The sequence below is a fragment of the Poecilia mexicana genome, unplaced genomic scaffold, assembly GCF_051168715.1.
Source record: "Poecilia mexicana isolate PSO_F unplaced genomic scaffold, ASM5116871v1 scaffold_19, whole genome shotgun sequence".
Lineage (NCBI taxonomy): Eukaryota > Metazoa > Chordata > Actinopteri > Cyprinodontiformes > Poeciliidae > Poecilia > Poecilia mexicana.
Window position 1 is genome coordinate 13,225,093 of NW_028263388.1, and position 20,493 is coordinate 13,245,585.

Consider the following 20,493-nt stretch of genomic DNA (forward strand, 5'->3'; position numbering starts at 1 on the left):
TCAAGCATGAGTGGGTCTGTTTAAGGTCACAGCAGCTTAATCACAATCCAACTTTGGCCTCTGACTATTCGACTTCACAGTCTTAATGATAATTTATCTTAGTCATTTGGAGCTGGACATGCTGGTGTGCCTTGGATCATTGGCACGCTACAAAGGTCATTAAGACATGACATATTATTATTATTATTATTTTTCCTTTTGGCCTTTACAATCCATCATTGTTAAAGTATTCTTTTGAAAAACAATCGTATTGCAACAAACACCCCGAGTTTCATAAATATTCATTAAATATTCTGTGGTTTAAAGCTCCCTATCACAGTGAGAAAGTTGGTGAGGTGGAACACGTTTAAGGAGGTAAGGTGTTCTGGTAAAGTCATTAGGGAACTGCAGCAAACAGCAGATGTTATCGGATGTGACAATTTTAATAAACTATGTTGATGTGAGTAAAATCACCAGTCCAACGTATTACATCTACATAAGTAATAATATATGGAAACATCAGAAAAATATTAGGAGACTAACACAGAGTGGCATTGAACAACATGACTATTCCTTTTGGCACCCAAACCTACCAAACCTTCGTCCTACAGAGGGTATTCCCCTGTGAACTCATTTCCTTAACACAACAAGTGAATGTGTGTGTGTATGCGTGTGCAAGCTAGCATGCAAGCAGATAAAGGAGATAGAGGAAAGACGCAGAATCATATATCCATAACAATATATAGACTACTTATTATCTGCCATCTGTGTTTGCTGTTTATCCAAAGCAGGAAGAAATGTTTTACCTAAACATTTAGTTGCTTAATGGGATTCATACTGTCATATTCAACAGCATTCATCAACTTCACCTGCAACATATCACATTGCACATTTTTATCAATATTGTGCGCTCCTATTTGCTTTTGGCATTTTCTGACAGAGAGCAGATTCTGGTCAGCCAAATAATGGTCTGAACCAGTTTGGACAATCCCACGCTCTTCTCTGTCTGTCACCAGCACCATGAGGTGTCCAGTCACCATGTCCTCCATGGCTACCTCCTCTTCTTCCTCTCCCGAAAAAAGCTTTTATAATTTAACCAAAGTACTGTTGCCAGTGTCCTGAACAAGAACACCAACCCCTGACATGCGGTCAGTCCAAAAATCACACGTAACCAATTGAGAATCCCATAATCATCAGAGAACTACTTACTAAGAACTAAGCAAGGGAAGCCAGCATCTATTATCTATGCTTAAAAGTTGGAAGCTGTTATCAGTTTTTTTTAATCAGTTATTTTTGTGTTATATTATCATATTGCTGCTTCTTTCAAGCCATGCTTAGATTATTTGTATGCAAGTTTGCCTTGCATATGAATGGTGACATAGAAACAGGTTTAACTGAAAACTGGTAGGCTCCTTATGCAACAGCCATAACCAGTCAAGAGTGAAGTTTTCAAGTCAGCCAAGCTGATCACATTTCCCTAATTCTCTGCTCTGTGTAGCACCAGTCAGTCCAGTATGTATTCACTGCATTCGCTTTATCAGCTTTCACAACATGGCAACACCAGATAAATCAAATTTAAATGCTGCTCCCTCCTCAAATATGGACTGCATTTCAGCTTCGGATGTAGTTTTACTAAATCTAATGCTTGTAAATGTAAATATTTACACTTATTCCTTTAGGGTGACTTTTTAACCGTCTGTCTAGGGCGTGCAGGTGAAAAAGAGCCTTCTGGCTAAATGGGCATAAGAAATGTTGCTAATATGCGTCGTCACTGTAAAAAATAAATTCAAATTTCTACAAAGAAATCGGCTTCCAGCAGCTATGCTTCAGGTCAATAGATGAATGGCTGTTTGAGTAACAGATTTGTCTTCGGGAGGTATAAAATGGCTGAAACAGGAAAATGAACAATGCACCCTGATTGGAACCCAACTCTTCTGACATTACCAACTTTATCATTCTGTTTTTATCAAACTGTTTTTTTTGCTGGACTCTCCTAAATAACAGAAAACAAGAGATGGTAATATTTGCTCGCCACCCCCCTACACACACACACACACACACACACACACACGCACACACACACACACACACACGCACACACACACACACGCCCTTTTAATTCTATTAATCTTAAAGTCGGCATGAATTTTAATAAATTATACTTTGAGGCAAAAATCCACTGTTTTCAGAGTGTCAGGGAGCCACATGTGGGCTTACGGTCTGCACTATGAGCAATAAAAAGACAATGCTGTTTGCCATTTCCTTTGTACTCAATCACACATCCATCTGCTCAATCCAGCTGGATGCTTCTTACCAGTAATTGCTGATTTGAAGTGATTACTTTATTGATCTAATGTCTGCTTTATGGAAGTTATTTTAGTGTTGTTTAAGTTTGATCAGGGGCCTGAATTGAATTAGCTGGCTCAAGTGTGGATTTGAAACAAATTGAGTACAGAGTACAATATAAATTTTCATATACAGTCAGAGATTGAAAACTTTGCCAGTCTTTAAGTGCAGTTTTAAGCTTCCACTAAAGTTCAACAGTTGACCTTAAAATTAAACATTTTCCTGATATTCTATTATACTTAAAAATAAAAACTAACAAAAAAAACAAAACAAAACAAAACAGTAACTCTGTGCCTTAACCTTAAAGGCACTTCATGTAGCTGATTGTAAGCCATAATGAATAAGATCGTTAATATAGCATGAAAGAGAAACATTATGTGAAATTATTGGTTTAACTTTAATTTATCTTAAGCTCATGCATATTTTTAAAGAGTTTTTCCTCATAAAATGTGTGTAAAGTGTATATACTCTAAATATCAATTCAAGTTGTCAAGTTTACAACCACTAGAGGGCAGCAAAGAATTGGTTTGATTTCTCACAAAAAACAAAACAAAACAAAAAAACAACTAAAAATAGTCTTGACAACACGAGCCCACACCCTGGTTTAACCTAAAACAAACTTTTTATTCTAACAGTGTAGTGACACTTTTTACAATAAGAAAATAAAAATATACAGAAGAAGAAAGAAAAGAAATTAGTAAACGCACTGTTGCTGTAAAATTTACCGTGAGATTTCTCTCTCTCTCTCTCTCTCTCTCTCTCTCTCTCTCTCTCTCTCGGTAGAAATGTAAACAGAATGTGACCAAATCATCACGGAGGACTACGGGGACAAGCTGCAGCAGCGTCTCAGCTTCAAAGAGCAGAGCTTGGGGTCACATTTCAAAGCTTAAATGTTGCAGATAGCGTATCACAGAAGGCCCCTCAAAGGAAAAACTGTACCCTTTGCTTATTCTGATTTTCTACCAAGCCAAAAAGTTAAACAAGCTAAATACTTAAACAAAAAATAAATAAATAAATAAAATAAATAAAAAATAAGAACATATGGGGATTTGTGTGGTGTACTGTAACAACAAAAGTTAAAAACTCTGAAAGTGCATAGTTTAGTCATGTTTACACAACACTAGAGAACGTCTTAAGCACATCAGACAACTAGAGCAATAGCCAAGTTTACAATACTTTGTAATATGTCTACATTTAAAAACACTTTTTAATGTTTTTTTTTTTCTTTTTGGTTACAATGGAATTTGAATAAAAATTATTTACAGGAGTACTTTACTCAGTGCCTAACATTTCTACACAGAGGCAAATGTTTGCCGTAACAGTAAGACATTTGAAACTCAGTTAAGACTTACACAAGTGACCTTTTCACTTAAATGTTAGGACAGACATGAGAACAGATCCTTTAAAGACGCCGATAAATACATAAACTTTTAGATTTGGGCTTAGTAAGGCAAAAGGTCTGGAAAACCATTTATTGAGATCACTTTTTGAAAAATTATAAGAAAGTTTGTCCTTTTCATTTTGAAGAAAATAAAACAATAAAGGGAAGCTAAAGACTTTTGCTCAGATCTCAATTTTAGTGTTTCTAATATTTACATATATTTCTCTGTGGCTGTATTTTTTTACCGATGCATTCTTTTAATTTTAGAGTCAGAATTTGACTAAGCCAACCATCGACTGCATGTTTTGCATAAAAGGTTTCATAAGTCTAAAAAAGATCAAGTTTTATAGACAAAGTCTGCAGCTGAGGGTATTTACAAATGTGCAACAGATACTAAAGTATCCTCATAAAAGTATTGCTCCCAAACACTGAATAGGTTTAAATGAATAGCAGTTTAAACTCTGTGTAGACATAGTTAACATCAAAATTACAGACAGTGTCTAAACCTTTATCCTGCCATAAGTTCAATTGCTTTTTTAGATAAGTGCAGATCAAACAATAGCAATACAGCATTTTATAAGACAGATGCACATGTCTGAAGAATTTATGAAAACATTTTTCTTTTTAGTTTAAGACGACTGTAATAAGTTCAACATGTAAGGAATTAAAATAGTGCATACCTTTTATTTTCTTGCATACTAATTTACAAATATACAAAATAATTTGAGATTTTCTGGTAGATTCTGATGACCAGAAGCTTGTAAAATTAAAACTTCCAATCTGAAACAATGCAATTATCCCCTTTATTCTAAGCAGGAAAAATATGGATCTGTCAACTACTGGACATTTGCAATTCTCACACTGAAGTTGTCTTGTGCTGTTTTGAGACAAGAGTATGAACCTTAATAGTTGCAGAATAGAAACTTAGAAAGTCTGAGGTTTCTAAAAGTTGAAAGTGGTGGGAATAGACATTAAGATTTAGGGGACCTAACTATTTCTGGGTATACAAGTATTGCAAAGAAGATAGCTAAATAGGGGCATAAAGAAAAGCAAAACAGCCTTAACAATGATTGAATCATTTCATCCATTTATGACTGCAGTTTTAAACTTTCTATGAAAGCATGGTTGAACAATCTTAAGAGTTAAATTTGATGTGGAAAATAACCTCAATACCTTAAACTTGGTGTCTCACCATGGGGCACAATCTTGGTCATTTAGACAACAGGTTTTTAAAATTTAAAATGATCTAGTATAATTAAATGTGAGATTTATGGTCCAGACTGGTATCACTCTACAGAGATAAGTCTAAAAATATTTGAAGTCTAAAGGTAAAGATACATTTAATAAAATTGTTGATTTCCTTTAGAAGTTTGGAACTTAATTTTGAATGACTTTTTTTTTCCTTCACTGATTATTGTCACAAGAAAGTTCAGTTGTGTTTCTAACCTGAATAAGACAGGTTTCCAATAAACAGGAACCAGTATTTAAGTGGTAGGTAGCAGGAAAGTATAAGCTGTTATAAGTATTTATAATGTGGGAAATTTGTGAACATTTGTGTCAATACTGTTGCTTTGTTGATTGATATAAAATATGGGGGAAACACCTACTTCATCTGTTTGTCATACAAGCGGCTCTCTCAGATTTGCTTGTAAGGGTAAGGGTTCTTGGTTGGGGGCAGAATGCAATAACTCCTCACTGGTTATTTCAGCAGGAACCACAATCGTATTCTGCACAGGAGGCTCCTGAAGATATTGGGCCCTTTCGCAGTCTGTATTAAAAGGTTCTTGGCTTGTCAGAGGTTCTAAAGCCTCAAGCTCCATTTCATCAGCAAGGTCTATATTAGTTCCATAGAGAACTCCCAGTCTTCGTGCAAGGAGCCCCTCTTTTTCAGGTGGATCATCATCGTTGTAATTTCTGCCAATCCTCTTCAGTCTGTGCATATAAGCAGCGTGGCGTACGCAGCGCTTCAGAAGATGATTACGATAAGCTCGTTGAAGGACCACAGCAGCTTGTTGCTCTTCCTTGTGGCGTACCGTTGTGGTAATTGGTGCAAAGGAGTCTTTTGTGGGGTTGCTAAGAATGAACTTAGCCTCGATGCTATCCCGCATTGCTGCCATCTCCACTGTATCTCCCAGTACCATCTGTGTAACAGCCATCAAAACATCCAAGCAGTGGATCCTATCCCCAATAACCAGGGGCAGATCCATTCCAATCAGACGAAGCCGATTGGGTTTGGCGACCCTGAGAGGCTCCTGCAAAGTGTCGCAAAAATCTGAAAGTCGACTGTACTCAATAAACATTGTTCCGTCCAAGTCAAACTTCTCCCAGGTTTCATTGAACATCTCAAAGTCTTCCTCGCAAAGTGGGTCACCGCTCTCTTCTTGAGCCACATTGAAGTTCTCCAGGATGATGGCAATGTACATGTTGACCACCACTAAGAACGAAACGATGATGTAGCTGCAGAAGAACATCATACCCATACCCGGGTTTCCGCAGTTACCCTTCACATCTGTGCCTGGGTTCTCAAATTCAGGGTCACAGTCTGGAGGTTCCCTGTTCAGCATTGGAAGTAGAAGCCCATCCCAACCAGCAGATGTTGTAATCTGAAACAAGCAGATAATGCTACCACCAAAGGTCTCAAAGTTAAAAATGTCATCAATTCCGGCTTCTTTCTTGACGTAGGCAAAATTTGACATGGCAAATATGGAAAAGATGAACATGATCAGAAAAAGCAGGAGACCAATGTTGAACAGGGCAGGAAGGGACATCATCAAGGCAAAGAGAAGTGTCCGAATGCCCTTCGCTCCCTTAATAAGGCGCAGAATCCTGCCAATCCTGGCTAGTCTGATCACTCTGAAGAGAGTTGGAGATACAAAATACTTCTCAATTATGTCTGAGAGCATTGTACCTGAAATCAGAAAAAAAACAATATGTAATATACTAGTACATGTTTTTTTTTTGTTTAGTAAAACAATGGTAAGACATTGTACCCACCAGCTATTGACAAGATGACCACAATGAAATCAAAAACGTTCCATCCGTTGGTAAAGAAGTACTGCCGCAACGCGAAGAGCTTCAATACACACTCTCCGGTGAAGACAACAATGAAGGCCACGTTTAATTTAAAGAGAAAATCCTCTTTTTCTGGGCTTTGGTCATCTGTTTCCACCATCATGGTCACCATATTGAGGCAGATTAGAACCATAATGAAGATGTCAAAAAACTGCTGGCTGATGAAATCAAACACAATGCCCTGGACCGGGTTCTGTCGGAGAGACACGGAGAAGGTCAGTGAACTTTTCCAAACCATGTAATGAAAATGGCGTTCTTTGTATACTAAGCTCCTCTGCCATAAATCAAGCATTTTAGGACAACAATTCATTAAGAAGAACTTCTATAAACATCTTGATATCAGTTCAGGCAATCTTCAAGCTAAGCTTTTAATAATCTCTAACAGCAGTTTTTGAGATCACATTTTACTCACGAAATGAAAGCAATTTTAAGAATACATTGTCCTGAGAGCTGATGCTATTTCCTAATATAACACAGTGACACCTACTGGCCTTATTGGGGTCTTACATCGCCCTTCAAGAAAAAAACCCTTTTTTGATTTTTTGATCAATGTTTTAGAATTTATTTCAACAGTTGTTTCCTGCCGACCATTAAAAAGAGGTGGAATCCTCTTATGTTTGTTAAGGGTCCATGATTTTCATAAATTGGAAAATTAGTAACACACCATTGGTCGTGGAATTGGCTTTTGTGGCTTCTTGGAACCGAGTTTCTTCATGGCCTCATAGTATTTTTTCTGTTCATCAGTCATAAAAATGTCTTGGTCTCCAAAGTGCACACATAAGACAAGACAATAATTATTTGATTGCTTAAAGAGCCAAATTGCTTTTCATCTCAAGAAAACCATAACATAAATTGCGGTAGGGTTTTTACAAGCTGTTTTCTTGAAAGTACTTATCTTTTTCTTTTGTTGGTTGAAATTGTCAATAATGACACCGATGAAGAGGTTTAGGGTGAAGAAGGAACCAAAGATGATGAAGATCACAAAATATATGTACATGTAAAGATTGATTTCGTAGGATGGTTGCTCCTCAACCTAAATTGAAAAAAACAGAAAATATTGGCCTGAAACACAAACATTTTTTTGTGATATTTAGTCCCATTGTAATGACTCATTAAATTGCCATCAATCTCTGAAATAAATCTCAGTCTACGCTCATATTTATTGAAAATACAAGTAAAGGGTGACTTATTTGAATCAGCCAGTTATCCTATTAATTTAAAAAAGAACAGAGTGATTAAAATTGATATATTTATGAAAAATAATTTATCCTACATATGACTGCAAAAATCTAGTATTCTATGAGCTACTATTTCCACTAAAGTCTATAGTATACTATCAAATGAAGATTTTTTTTTGGTCCTCTTCCAAAAACCAAAATTAAGGGGCAAAATGTTCGAGATTAAACAAACTTCTTATCCCGCTACTTATGGATAGTTTTTTATCATATTTGAAGGTGCCATTTTCAAAACCTTACAGTGGAAGCAACTGGAAAACATCAAATCTGAGGTGCACTTCCCATGTAAACAAAAAAATAAAAAATGAAAATGAATACCTCTCTTGAGTCCACGGCAGCATACATTATGTCCATCCAACCTTTAAACGTTGCCTGTAATCATTAAGAATATTCTCAAAATATTGGCCTCCAAATAAAAAGACAATATCAACTAAATATCGCAGCATACACTAAAAGGAATCCTCACCACTTGAAGTAGAGAGAGGTAGCCTTTCCCAACATTGTCATAGTTGATTTTGACGTTAATCCAGCGAGCCTCCCGTGTGGCTTCTTCAAGGGCCAAGCACTCGGTTCGATTGTTGACCTCGGTCATAGGGAATAGCTCCTCTGTGGTGGTGTTGATGCAACGGTAGAACTTCCCCGCAAACAAATTGACGCCCATGATGCTGAAGATAAGCCAGAAAATCAGGCACACCAGCAGGACATTGAAGATGGAGGGAATCGCTCCAACAAGAGCATTCACCACCACCTGCCCAAAAGAAAGAACCCTATTTCAATTATCTAAAAATATATGTGGTTAAGAAAAAAAAAAACATGTTTTGTTGATAAGATCAATGAAAAAAAAAAATTTTAAATAGTTTCAAACTGACTTAAAATGACTTACTTCTACAATAGCAGACAGCCATGTTGTGAGTATGGAATCAACAAGCGAAAAGGGGCAGCCAATCAGTGCGGTCAATATAAAGTTATTTTTTAGACATGCAAAAGGCTGAAATAGTACTGTTCAGACTCCAAAGGAAATGTACGTACCCTCATGCCTTCAAATCTCGATAGCGCTCGAAGAGGCCTCAGTGCTCTGAGGGTTCTCAGCGACTTGATCGGACCAAGATCGGAGTAGCCCATCCAATTTGCAACTAAGCTAATCAAGGAAATCTGCCAGAAAATAACAACATTTCCTATTCAGGGGTTAGCATGGACTTTAGCCAATGTAAGATGTGTCAGTCTGTCTTTTCTGTTGCATACTGTGCAGGCCAGCTTTTGGAACTTCACCTCTACACTTACATCCACAATGAAAAAGTCCAACCAACACCAAGCGTTGGTGAAGTAGGTCTTGAAGCCATACGCAACCCATTTCAGGAGCATCTCAATGACAAAAATGTAGGTGAAAACCTTGTCTGCAAACTCAAGAATTATTTTGATGGTTCGTCGCCTTTCTATGTATATATCTTCAAAGGCCTGCAAAAAAAAAGGGAGGAGGGGGAAAAGTCAAATGCTTAAGAAACAATCCTGAATTAGTTGGAGTAATGACTGGCCTCACCAGAGCCCCACTGCTAAGGAGGATCATGAAAATGATGAAGGTTTCAAACCAGTCGTGTTCCACTATGGTGAAGCAAGTTTTTCTAAGATTCCACCATTCTTTGCCTTTGCCACTGGTGGTATCCACCGTCAAACATGGCCACTTGGTCACACAGTCTGCGAAAAACGAGAATGCATAGAATCCACACTGGAAATAATACACTTTGGCACTTTTGAAGGCAACGCATAACAGTGAGGGTTCATTTTAAAGATGTTTTGGTTCACACCATCAGTGAAGCAGGCCTCTGGTTCTTCAGGTTCGGGTTCCTCTTCTTCCTTCTTTTCAGGTTCAGGCTCAGGAGGACGATAATCAGCTGTGCTGCAGACTGAAGAATCCCCGTCATCACACTCATTTGTTGTAAAAAAGAAATATAAGCATAAAATTAATATCGGCTCTGGGCTTCTGCTGAAAACACCTCTGAAAAATGCTACTCATAAAGACTTACTCACTTTTACTTTTTCTGGGATACTACTTTCATCTTCAAGGTTTTCCTGGAATAGTTTTTAAAAAATATATATATAATTTTATGCTTGTGTAAGGGGTAATTTATCAGTTAGTGAGAATATAATGTGTTTGGAAATTGCATCACCAGCACAATATCCAGTGCTGGTGGACTGATGGCAGGCCGGCAGTTTATTTTATTATTTTTTTGCTAGCCATCTTATTGAATTACCTAACAAGTATTAGGTAGATATGTAGTTAGCTAATTTCTTGTGAGACAGATCTTCACTTCTTTTCTTTTACCGTATTTTGTTCATCATCTCTCCGCAGTGCACTCTCTGGAAGTTCGTCATCTTCTTCATCAACATCCTGCTCACCATCATCTTCATCATCATCGTCACTCAGATTATCATAATCTGATTCTCCCTCAGCGATTGGGACTTTCAGACTGAGCTCTCCATCCACCGTGAATCCAGAGGGTTGGCTTTGCACAGGGCCATCTGAAATCCCATCTGCTACTTTAAGAGTCAGACAGGCGTCCAAATGGTTCATTTTGACTTCCTCGGCTTTAGGCTTTCCATCGTCCGTTGTCTCCTTATCCGGCTCCTTGGGCTTTTTACCAAGTATTTGCTGGATTCGCTGTATGAGAAATGCCTTTAACCAATCAATGCCTCGTGTGATCCTCCCAATAGCAATCTGCAGATTGTTCATCTCGCCATCGTCATCCCCTGCCGATAGGTTGTCTCCGCTGAATGAGCTGAGCAGCAACGCTAAGAAGAGGTTCAATACCTGCGTAAAAAGATTGACGGGCTTAATGCTTTAAATTGTACTTTAAATATTTCACAGATGAGAAAAGCATGAAAATGAATACGATTTGGAGCTAATTAATTAGTTTTCATATAAGTCCCTGCTGCTGTGCAAGTCCCTTCGAAGTGTCTGAAGCAAATAGGAAACATGTCACATTAATAAACATTATGTTGACAGCCTGCTATTGCAGATGAGGCTATCTTTAGATTAAGTCTGGTGATCAATTTCTCACTTCCCGTTTGCCAGGCTTGTCAGGTTATCATGGTTACATCGACTAGTTGATCTCTCTCATTCTGGAACAAGAGCTGCGAATCAGTAAAGACAGCTAGCGGATAAATGGAGCTACACAAAGGCATAACCAACAATAAAGGAGTAGAAAAGAACAAGCTATGATCCAAAGGACATACAAGTGAAGCACAAACTGATTTTCAAACTCGCCACACGCTGTTTTAGACACAAACACAAGAATCAGACGATCTCAAGGCAACAAATTCAAGGGGCGGGGGAAAAATGGGAGGTGTGAATTTGGCCACGGCGTGGTTTAACAGTGCCAGAAGGTTTGTCTGAGTATTTCAAATGTCAGAGACGAACGGGAGGAGTGGTTCCAGATGACAGAAATGCAACAGAAATTCAAATAACCATTTGTTACAACCAATGTATGAAAAATACCACCTTTTAACGCTGCTGGTTGTGTAACGTTGGTGTGAGGGACTTGTTTTTGGGCCTACTTTCAGCATTGTTTAAACACCAGAGCACTGAACACATCTTCTGATTGCTACTTTCAGCAGGACAATGCAACACGTTGCATCAACTCAGTCCAGATTGTGTCAGCTTGGATCAAGCTGTTGTTGAATCAATGCAATAAAAATAAGGCAGTTCTGAAGACCCAAAGGTAGTCAAAACCAGTACCAGCAGGGTGTAATAAAGCGACCAATGAGAAAGAAGTTTGTAAGAAATACTGCAGAAATGTGATGAAATCATTCATTATTTCAATTTGATCCACTAATTTGATTCTTTTAAAGGCATCAACTTGGCTCCTTTTCCTGCCTGTTCATGGAGGAGCATAATTTATCTCTGCATCAGTTACTATCAACTCTCCTATCAAATGACTTTCACTGTGCACCCAATAAGTCTCTTTGCTACCTGAGCTTTGCTTTCTCAGCTGTCTGTGTTTCTTCCCGAAGCAGTATAGCTGGCTTACTAGAATCAGATCTTAGGTCACATACAGAGTCAAAACTTCTGTTTGCTGGTTTCACGTGATTTGATCCACCTAGAAATCCTACACTTACCAATTACACTTGAACTTATTTGCCTTAATTTCAACGTGCATTTTTGTATTAAATCACCAGCTTTGCAAGATCGTAGGATATAAGCAAACTACACGTAGCGTGACGTAGTTCACGCAATATTTCAGTTAGGGCTTAATGATGAGTCATTTCCTTTTTATTTCTATGAATAACCTGACAGGAAACCGTTTTGGCTCTTGCAATTAAATATGATCCTGAAATGATGTCTGTCAGTGATCCTCCATCAGGCCTTCTTCCCTAAAGCAAATATAAAAGGTCAAGGCAAGTATTTTTATGCTGTCGACATTCACAATACTATGCGCCACAAAGACAAGCTGTTGACAAAATCTTGATCCTGACAGCAATCAGTTAGACAACTACATTAGGAAATGGATGAACTAATTTGATTAACCATTGTCTTATCCAATGAAAGAGTCAAATTGAAGGGTGACACACACTTATAATCTTGTAAAATAACTGATTGATATTTTGTCCAAACTTGCCATCACTGTAGCACAAACAGCAATTATTCCACTTGCAAATCTGCATATTTTAAACTTAAAATATGACCTTTAAAATCTCACCACTAGATTTCCAATGACCATGACCATCATGAAGACGATTAAGCACATCGCGGGCCCAGCCACCTCCATGCAGTCCCACATCGTCTCGATCCACTCGCCGCACAGGATGCGGAAAACGATGAGGAAGGAGTGGAAGAAGTCATTCATGTGCCACCGTGGCAGCTCACAGTCTGCGGAGATCTTGCACACGCAGTCCTTGTAGTTCTTTCCAAAGAGCTGCATGCCCACTACGGCGAAAATGAAGACGATGATGGCCAGCACCAAGGTCAGGTTCCCCAGAGCGCCCACCGAGTTACCGATGATCTTAATGAGCATGTTGAGTGTGGGCCAAGACTTTGCCAGTTTGAAGACACGAAGCTAGACACAGAAGACACAAATGAGAGATAAAGACACGCCATGAAGAAAAACAGAGGAACTTTCATTTGAGGGGTGCTGAATAGTTATGAGCGGTTAACAATGTATCCACAGTAAACAGCAGTCAGCGAAATCTCAAGTTTGAACATTTAGAGAAAAGTTATCAGTGTTGATTTGAAATAATGTTAAGCCAAACATGGCCCATTCAATTAAAACTTGAAGTTAAACAACGCCGCTAACTTTGTGATAGCTTCTAAAGGTGATGAACTAAGTCAATTAGAATTATCTCTCTCTTACCAACTACTTTTCCTTTGCCTATTATACAGATATCCTCTTCTCTCCTCAGCATCAAACATGCTCCCTTAGGTTTTGTGAAATGAGTTGAAACTAATCTGGTTCGAAAGGAGTGAACAGCAAGAGATGTTGACCAAAATTAAGATGCCTTTCGCCATCTGAGGGCTGATTTGGTCTAACATTAAAAGCAGTCAGGTTAACCTGTCAGTTCTGAAATTGTCAGCTTAACTCTTTTTTTGCTTCTAGTTTTCCCTTCTTGGATTTAAATAAGTTATGAAAGTCCGAATTAGGCTAATTTCATACATTTTCTCCCAACATCTGAGACTGCAACAGATTCTTAACAGTTCATCAAGAAATAGCATATTGCTAAAAACCACCAAATGTTTGCTTCAAGGTTCTTAATTTTTTGGCTGTCTGTTTTTTTACTCAATCAGCAGCAAATAGACCATGATTGATTAGTGCTAGATGTGATTTTCAGAGATGTTGACTCATAGATATTCAACACAACCTGACTTGAAAAAAACAGAGAAAATAATTTCCGATCATCATAGTTTCTTACCAAACGGAATGACCTTAGGACTGACAGACCCTGGACATTTGCCAGACCCAACTCCACCAGGCTGAGAGTTACAATAATGCTGTCGAAAATGTTCCATCCAACTTGGAAATAGTAATAGGGATCCATGGCGATAAGCTTGAAAAACATTTCAGCTGCAAAGATCCCAGTGAAAACCTAGAAAGCATAAATGAAACTCAAAAGGTCTGAGATCTTGGCACGTTTCCCTGCTAGATTAAAAAGTGGTAAATACATACCAGATTTCCTACTGAGAGCATGTTGTCGAACTCCGGGGTCATGGGGTAGTGCTCCATTGCCATGAAAAGGGTGTTGAGCACAATGCATATGGTAATAGCGAGGTCAACGAAGGGATCCATGACCACAAAGTGCACCCACTTTTTAAAAACAATCCAGGTGGGGCAGCAATCCCACTTCAAGAACATGTCTGCAAATTTGTACCAGCAAGGTGGGCAGGGTCTCTGAGCCTCCTCCAACTCTAGACAAACACAAACAAGAGAAGAAGACATATTGCACTTCGACAATCTTCAACACGGTTATGGTGCTCATCTTCCGCATATCTGTTGCAACATCCTTTGTGTGACAGCTACATTCATGCCATTGCTGTTTCACTTTATTTACTAGGCTAAAATAGCCCAAGCTTAACACCACAAGGGCATGACACCAAATGTTGACAGGGATTTGCATGGGATACAGCGTGATTAGCCTCACCGTGGGAAGCCAATGGCAATGCTAATGTTCTCTTTAAATAAAATACTGGTCAGAGTTACAACTGTTTGAAAAGTTAAGTTAGTTGGCAGTGGTTCTGACACTGATGCAAATTACTGGTGTGACACTAATTTCATCTGGACACTACTAATGTGACTCTAGAAGGTCTTAAGATGTAAAGTTAAATGTAAATACTTATTGTTACAGACGTAAAAATGAGTAGCTGCAATGGATGACATTACAGCTACTGTAATAGGACTTAATAGGATTATTAAGTCCTATTAACAAGGACTTAATTAAGTCCTTCATTAAGTCCTTGTTATCATTAAGTCCTTATTAGTAGACTTAATTTTTAATATGTTTCAGTCAGCTTTGGTTATGATTGCAAATGTCTGGGACTGTTATATTGTTATATTTAGGAATTGTGTTTTTTTCAGTTGTTTGTGACATTTTAGCGCTGTACCTTCCATGGCGACCACAGACAGCACTGTCGCAGCACTACCAGATCTCTTTTTCAAGCCAGGTTCTTCCAGGTGAAGTGTGCTGTGCACCGAGCCTAGTGACTTCTCTTTGACTTCATAATCTACAGCAGACTATGGGATGTGTTTAGAAATTCTTTGAATGATGTGAAACAAACGATATTTCCGCAGACCGCAATATGTCTTCTCCAACCAACCTCCTCCATAGTGGGCGCTCGAATCATCAAGCGAGGAACAACTCTTCCGTTGCAGTCATTCACAGCCTCACCCTGCTTGAGACCAGGTCCATTATCTTCCATCTCTGATAATGTGTGTTGACTCGCAGACTTCTTACTGGCCAGGGTGGCTCGGCTTCCATGGAACTGTGCCTGCCAATTAAAATATTGCAAAGTTGACTGAAAATATGCTATTTAAATATATCCATCCTATTGAGAATAAAAAGAACTATGCTTGTGTGAAGATAGAATAAAAACAAAGACCAGCCAGTGTTTTTCTTGTCATGAGCTTTTGGACTTTGGTTTTGTGTTTTGCTTTATTTCGGCGTTTGTATTTGGTTCCTTTGTTCTCTGTGTCCATTTCCTAAGTTTAACGTTATATATCCTTGTCTCATATTTCTATATCAATTTGTTACTCACACCAACATCTCCCCGTGGTTCTCTTGTGAAGTATTTATTAAAATGGGTTACCAGTGAATCTTAGATTTTTTTTTCTAGGTTTTTAAATTAAAATGTTAAGGTAAAAGTGTTCATTTTGCCTGCCTGTCTTACTTGGTAAGTAAAAAAAAAAAAAACAAGCTGGGAGGCTTTAAATGAACTATTATTATTATTATTATTAATCATCTTGTGACATTTGTCTCATTAATAAAAAAAAAAAATGAGGCCATGTTTGAAATCTTGAATGCGATCAAATAGTGTCCAAAAGAAATTTAGAAACAGTTTACAGGAAAAAAAATTAATTGTATTGATCTACTTTTAATTTAAAAAGAAAAGTCTTTATAAGAGTTTATAATTTATGCCTTGGATGAATATGACTTGCTGTCGTTACCTGCTCTTGATTTTTTAGTTGCTCTAAAAGCCGCTGGAATTCCTCCTCTTTTTCGATGGCCTCCAGTTGAGTTGCTTGATTCTGTTCATAATAAGCCATGGCTACCACAGCCAGGATGAGGTTGATGAGGTAGAAGGAGCCCAGGAAGATGACCACCACAAAGAACAGCATGTATGTCCTCCCAGCTGCCCGCAGAGTCTTTAAAAAAGAAAAGAAGCTGCAAGAACTTAGGACAATTTTCTCACTTACAAATGTAAACACCCAAACAGACAAATCACAAAGAAACACAGAAGAAATTAAGTTCCAACCAGCTGGAAAAGATTCTCCCAGAAGTCCTGTGTCATGAGCCTGAACAGAGCAAGGAAGGCCCATCCAAAAGAGTCATAACTGGTGTAGCCAAAGTTAGGGTTCCTTCCAGCCTTCATGCATGTGTATCCTTCTGGGCACTTTCTATCAACAGGGGGAAAAAGTTAACTAACAACTAATGGCACCTTTCTTGAAGCACATCTGTCTTTAAATCACTTTAATCAAAAAATAAGTTTATTCTATAAAATATCCTGTAATTTTCGAAACAGACAACAAGCAGCTAAATTACATTGGGAATGTTTTTTTTTTTTGGTAAAACATACCCAGCATCAGAGCTGTTGCCACAAATTAGAGCATCTATGCTGCCTTCTGTGAAATACTGATTTTCTGCAAGCAAAGAAGACAATGATGTTAACTCTCCTGTGAAGAAATATTGCCATGAAATAATGACTGAGGCAAAAACGGAAACGTACCCGGATTTTCGATGTATTCGGCAAAATCAAAAGAACTGTTGGAGTACATAGACTCATTTACAGCCATGGTGGCGTTGAAAACTTCGTTCATCAGAATGGGCCATCGCACGCATTTGTGACGCAGGTTTCCCATGAAAAGCTGGAGACCGACGAGGGCAAAGACTGCGAGGGCAAAGACGGTCAGGACCATGACGTCCCCCATTTTCTTCACCGACTGGATCAAAGCCCCCACAATGGTCTTCAGGCCTATGAGACAGTCACTGGATATTAACCAACTAGAATAAGGCAAACTGAAAAAACAAGCCATAAAGAACATTTAAATACAAGTTAAGAATGAAGGCGGTTACCAGGAATTACAGTAATTGTTTTCAGGGCTCGAAGTACACGAAATGTCCTGAGAGCCGACACATTGCCAAGGTCAACAAACTCAGTAATGTAGCTAGGAAAGAATGAAAAGAATAACAATTAAACACCCAAATAAAATGAAAAAATAACACAACATCTAGTCATGCTTTTGTTATTATGTCACTAATATAAGAAGTCCGTGAAATACAACAGAAATCAATACAGTAGACATTTTGGTGTGATACGATTGGTTTGAAAATGACAGTAAGTCACAAAGTAAACAGTTTAAAAAATGTAAGGCATTTCTCATTTCATTAGATTTTCTTTTGAAAGCATCAGAGCTTATAATCTCTAATGTGGTCTGTGGATTGTGTTCTTCAGATTTTCTCCATCGCTCTGTCCAAAAGTAGGCAGCTTTTCAAGCCCTTGTGTATAATCGTGGCATAATGGGGAAAAAGGAGTTTTCATGTTAAAGATTTTTTCTGAACTCGCTTTTTTGTCAAATTTTTCATCACATCAGACTTTGTTGTCAGACAAAGATGACCTGAGTAAATATAAAATACAGTTGTCAAATTATGATTTGACAACTGCAATACCTAAAAAAGCACTTTCCTCTAAACCTAATAAATTATGGCACCCTTGATAACTACAACTTCAATCGTGCATTTGCAGGAATGGTCAATGAGTTTTGTACATCAAGGTGGAAGAATTTTGGCCCGTCTTCTTTGCAGACTTGTTTAAATTCAGCAATATTGAAGGGCTTTCAAGCACAATCAGCCTGTTAAAGATCCCAGGAATATGTACGAGTGCATGTTCCTGGCATTTGTAACATGAACTGTTATTGCACATGCTTTCCTCTCAAAAAACAAATATTGTTTAATGGATGACATTTTACTCCATTTTTCTTACTTTGGTTTTCGTACACTACACAGTAGGCTGTTACGGTCCAGCACATGAACAGGAAATAAAAAGGCTTCAAAAAGCCTTCAGTACTTCTACTTAAGATCACTAGAGAAGACTCCAAGAATAAAAGTACTTTCAGATACTTACGCCATGCTGATCACCATGAAATCCAGCCAGTTCCATGGATCTCGAAGGAATGTAAACGAACCAATGCAGAAACCTCTTGACAACACTTTGACCGTAGCCTCAAAGGTATAGATTCCTGTAAAAACATATCTGAAAAAGACAATCTGTCATAAATGAGAAAAAGCCCAGGCACCAAAATGACCAAAAAAAAAAATAAATAAATAACAACTGTAAAATAAAACCACTTACTCCACAGTTTTACTCCATGCTGGTGGGTTGCTCATCGTCATGAACACACAGTTCGACAGAATGGTAATCATGATGAACATGCTAAATAATTTAAGTCAGGATTAAGGAAAGATGCTTAAGATGCTTACAAATCTTTTGCTTTTATTCATCAAATTGAGCAAAAAAAAAAAAATCAAAATGTGAATGCTAAATAGACAAAAGGATATGAATGTATGAGAATTTTGATGGATCCTCTCCTGATCACACTAAAGGGGCTGAGAATGTAACAAGCCGGCTCAGCGTTGAACCTGTAAATCGTGTTTCCTTTGCTGATCACGACAAATGTCTGAAAAACAAAGAGATGTATCCTGAAAACTAATTCCAGTCTAAGCAACATTGCAACAAATCTTTAGCAATGACAAACGATAACTATTGTAAAAAATGCACTGCATGTGGACAGCTGTGGTGTGGTTCTGCTCAGATGGATTCAGACTGACATTCTGGGCTTTGTAGAAGGGGTCCAGGTCCTCCAGGGGTGTGTTGAGCAACTCTGGAGGAGGGTCTCCATATATTAGGGGTAGGCTCTTTCCAGCTTCCAGATCAGGGTGTGGCCCCACTGGTTCTCCCCCGTCGTGGTCTTCTGCTTCTGCTGATTTCTTCCTTTCCTCCGCGAGCCTCTTGATTTCCGCCAGTGATTCCTGGGTGAACGGGCGGAAGACCGCAATGCCTGGGGGAGGGAGCAGGTTCGCCATCTTTGCATCGCGAAGGGAGATAACCACGCCGGGTACTCCCTAGATTGAGCTGAATGAAAAAATAGGAAGTAAGGACAAAGTGCATTCCTACCCCATGTGTCTCAAGAAGCATTTAGCCAATGTTCTTCAGCTAAACCAAGATTAAAATTGTATGCTTTTGTGATCACCCTTCACCAAAAATAATGTGGCATTAGATTATTGCTGTTTAAAAAAAAAAGAAAAAATAAAACATAATGATGTATTCATCCAATATGCTTGGCATAACTGGTTTAAAATATTTAGGAATTGGAAAATTTGATCAGTATGAATGTTACATGCTGTCATGTACACATCACCATCGACACTTATTGAAACCAATGTTATGAAAAACCTTAAAGTAAATGTATCTTCCATGGTAAGAGCAAAATCATTGTCATTATTCCAAAAAATCTTGTTTAACAGCATTAATTTAGTAATGTAAAAAAATATATATGCAAAGAAAAATTTTTTTGTTTGTTTTTGTTACCACCAAAATGTCACAACTCGGTGACTTGGAAATTATTAGCAAGCTATGCCTTGGCTCTGTGATACACAACTCAGGTAAAGAAGATGTGTGTTGATTTTCATAAGGAATATAACTAGTCAACTAAGCATGAATATTATTGCACAATATTGTTGTGAACATTTTTTTGACCCTCACAAAACAGTGGTCAGACAATCTGCATCAAGATAATATGGAGAGCAGCACTAATGCATCCAGATTGTGAAACAACAAAGCGGTCACATTCTAGCACACTACCACCATCCTGTTTGACAGTCAGTCTGTTTTTCTTTGTCTGAAAGTCTCTGTCAGATGTCACAGGACGCTCACCGTCCAAAATGTTCAACTTAGCCTCATCATCAGTCCACCGAATATTTTCCTATAAGTCTTGGGGCTCATCAAGCTATGTGTTTTGTTTTGAGGGTTGCTAGTGAAAACGGGTATTTGTATAGCTTTTTTCTGTTCTTAAGTTGATTTATTGATAATGTAAACAAATTGTCTTTGTTCAAAGATTTAAAACATTTCAGTGTGGCATAAAAAAACAATGGCCGCTAAGTTGCCATAGCAACAATTTCGTCAAAGGCCTATCTATGCATCTTTATTGGAGGTCCCAATTATAGTGAAGGGTGTTGCAATTATGCCAACATTTCTATTTACCAACAAATAAAACAAATACCCCT

At 38.1% G+C, this 20,493-nt stretch overlaps 1 protein-coding gene across 1 annotated transcript; it reads right to left on the reverse strand.

Annotated features, from left to right (window-relative positions):
* Positions 1–5,035: 5,035 nt before the first annotated feature.
* On the reverse strand, positions 5,036–19,835 carry scn4aa (sodium channel, voltage-gated, type IV, alpha, a). The gene is given in 25 exon segments (XM_088016387.1): positions 5,036–6,614; positions 6,701–6,971; positions 7,443–7,547; positions 7,674–7,811; positions 8,332–8,385; positions 8,480–8,761; positions 9,043–9,165; positions 9,295–9,468; positions 9,551–9,705; positions 9,816–9,936; positions 10,310–10,819; positions 12,708–13,064; positions 13,915–14,088; positions 14,169–14,407; positions 15,101–15,230; positions 15,314–15,484; positions 16,161–16,358; positions 16,469–16,610; positions 16,790–16,853; positions 16,940–17,185; positions 17,287–17,378; positions 18,335–18,463; positions 18,563–18,652; positions 18,769–18,887; positions 19,039–19,835. Coding segments are annotated over 25 exon segments (5,628 nt in total). The 5' UTR covers positions 19,294–19,835; the 3' UTR covers positions 5,036–5,325.
* Between the last annotated feature and the right edge of the window lie 658 nt (positions 19,836–20,493).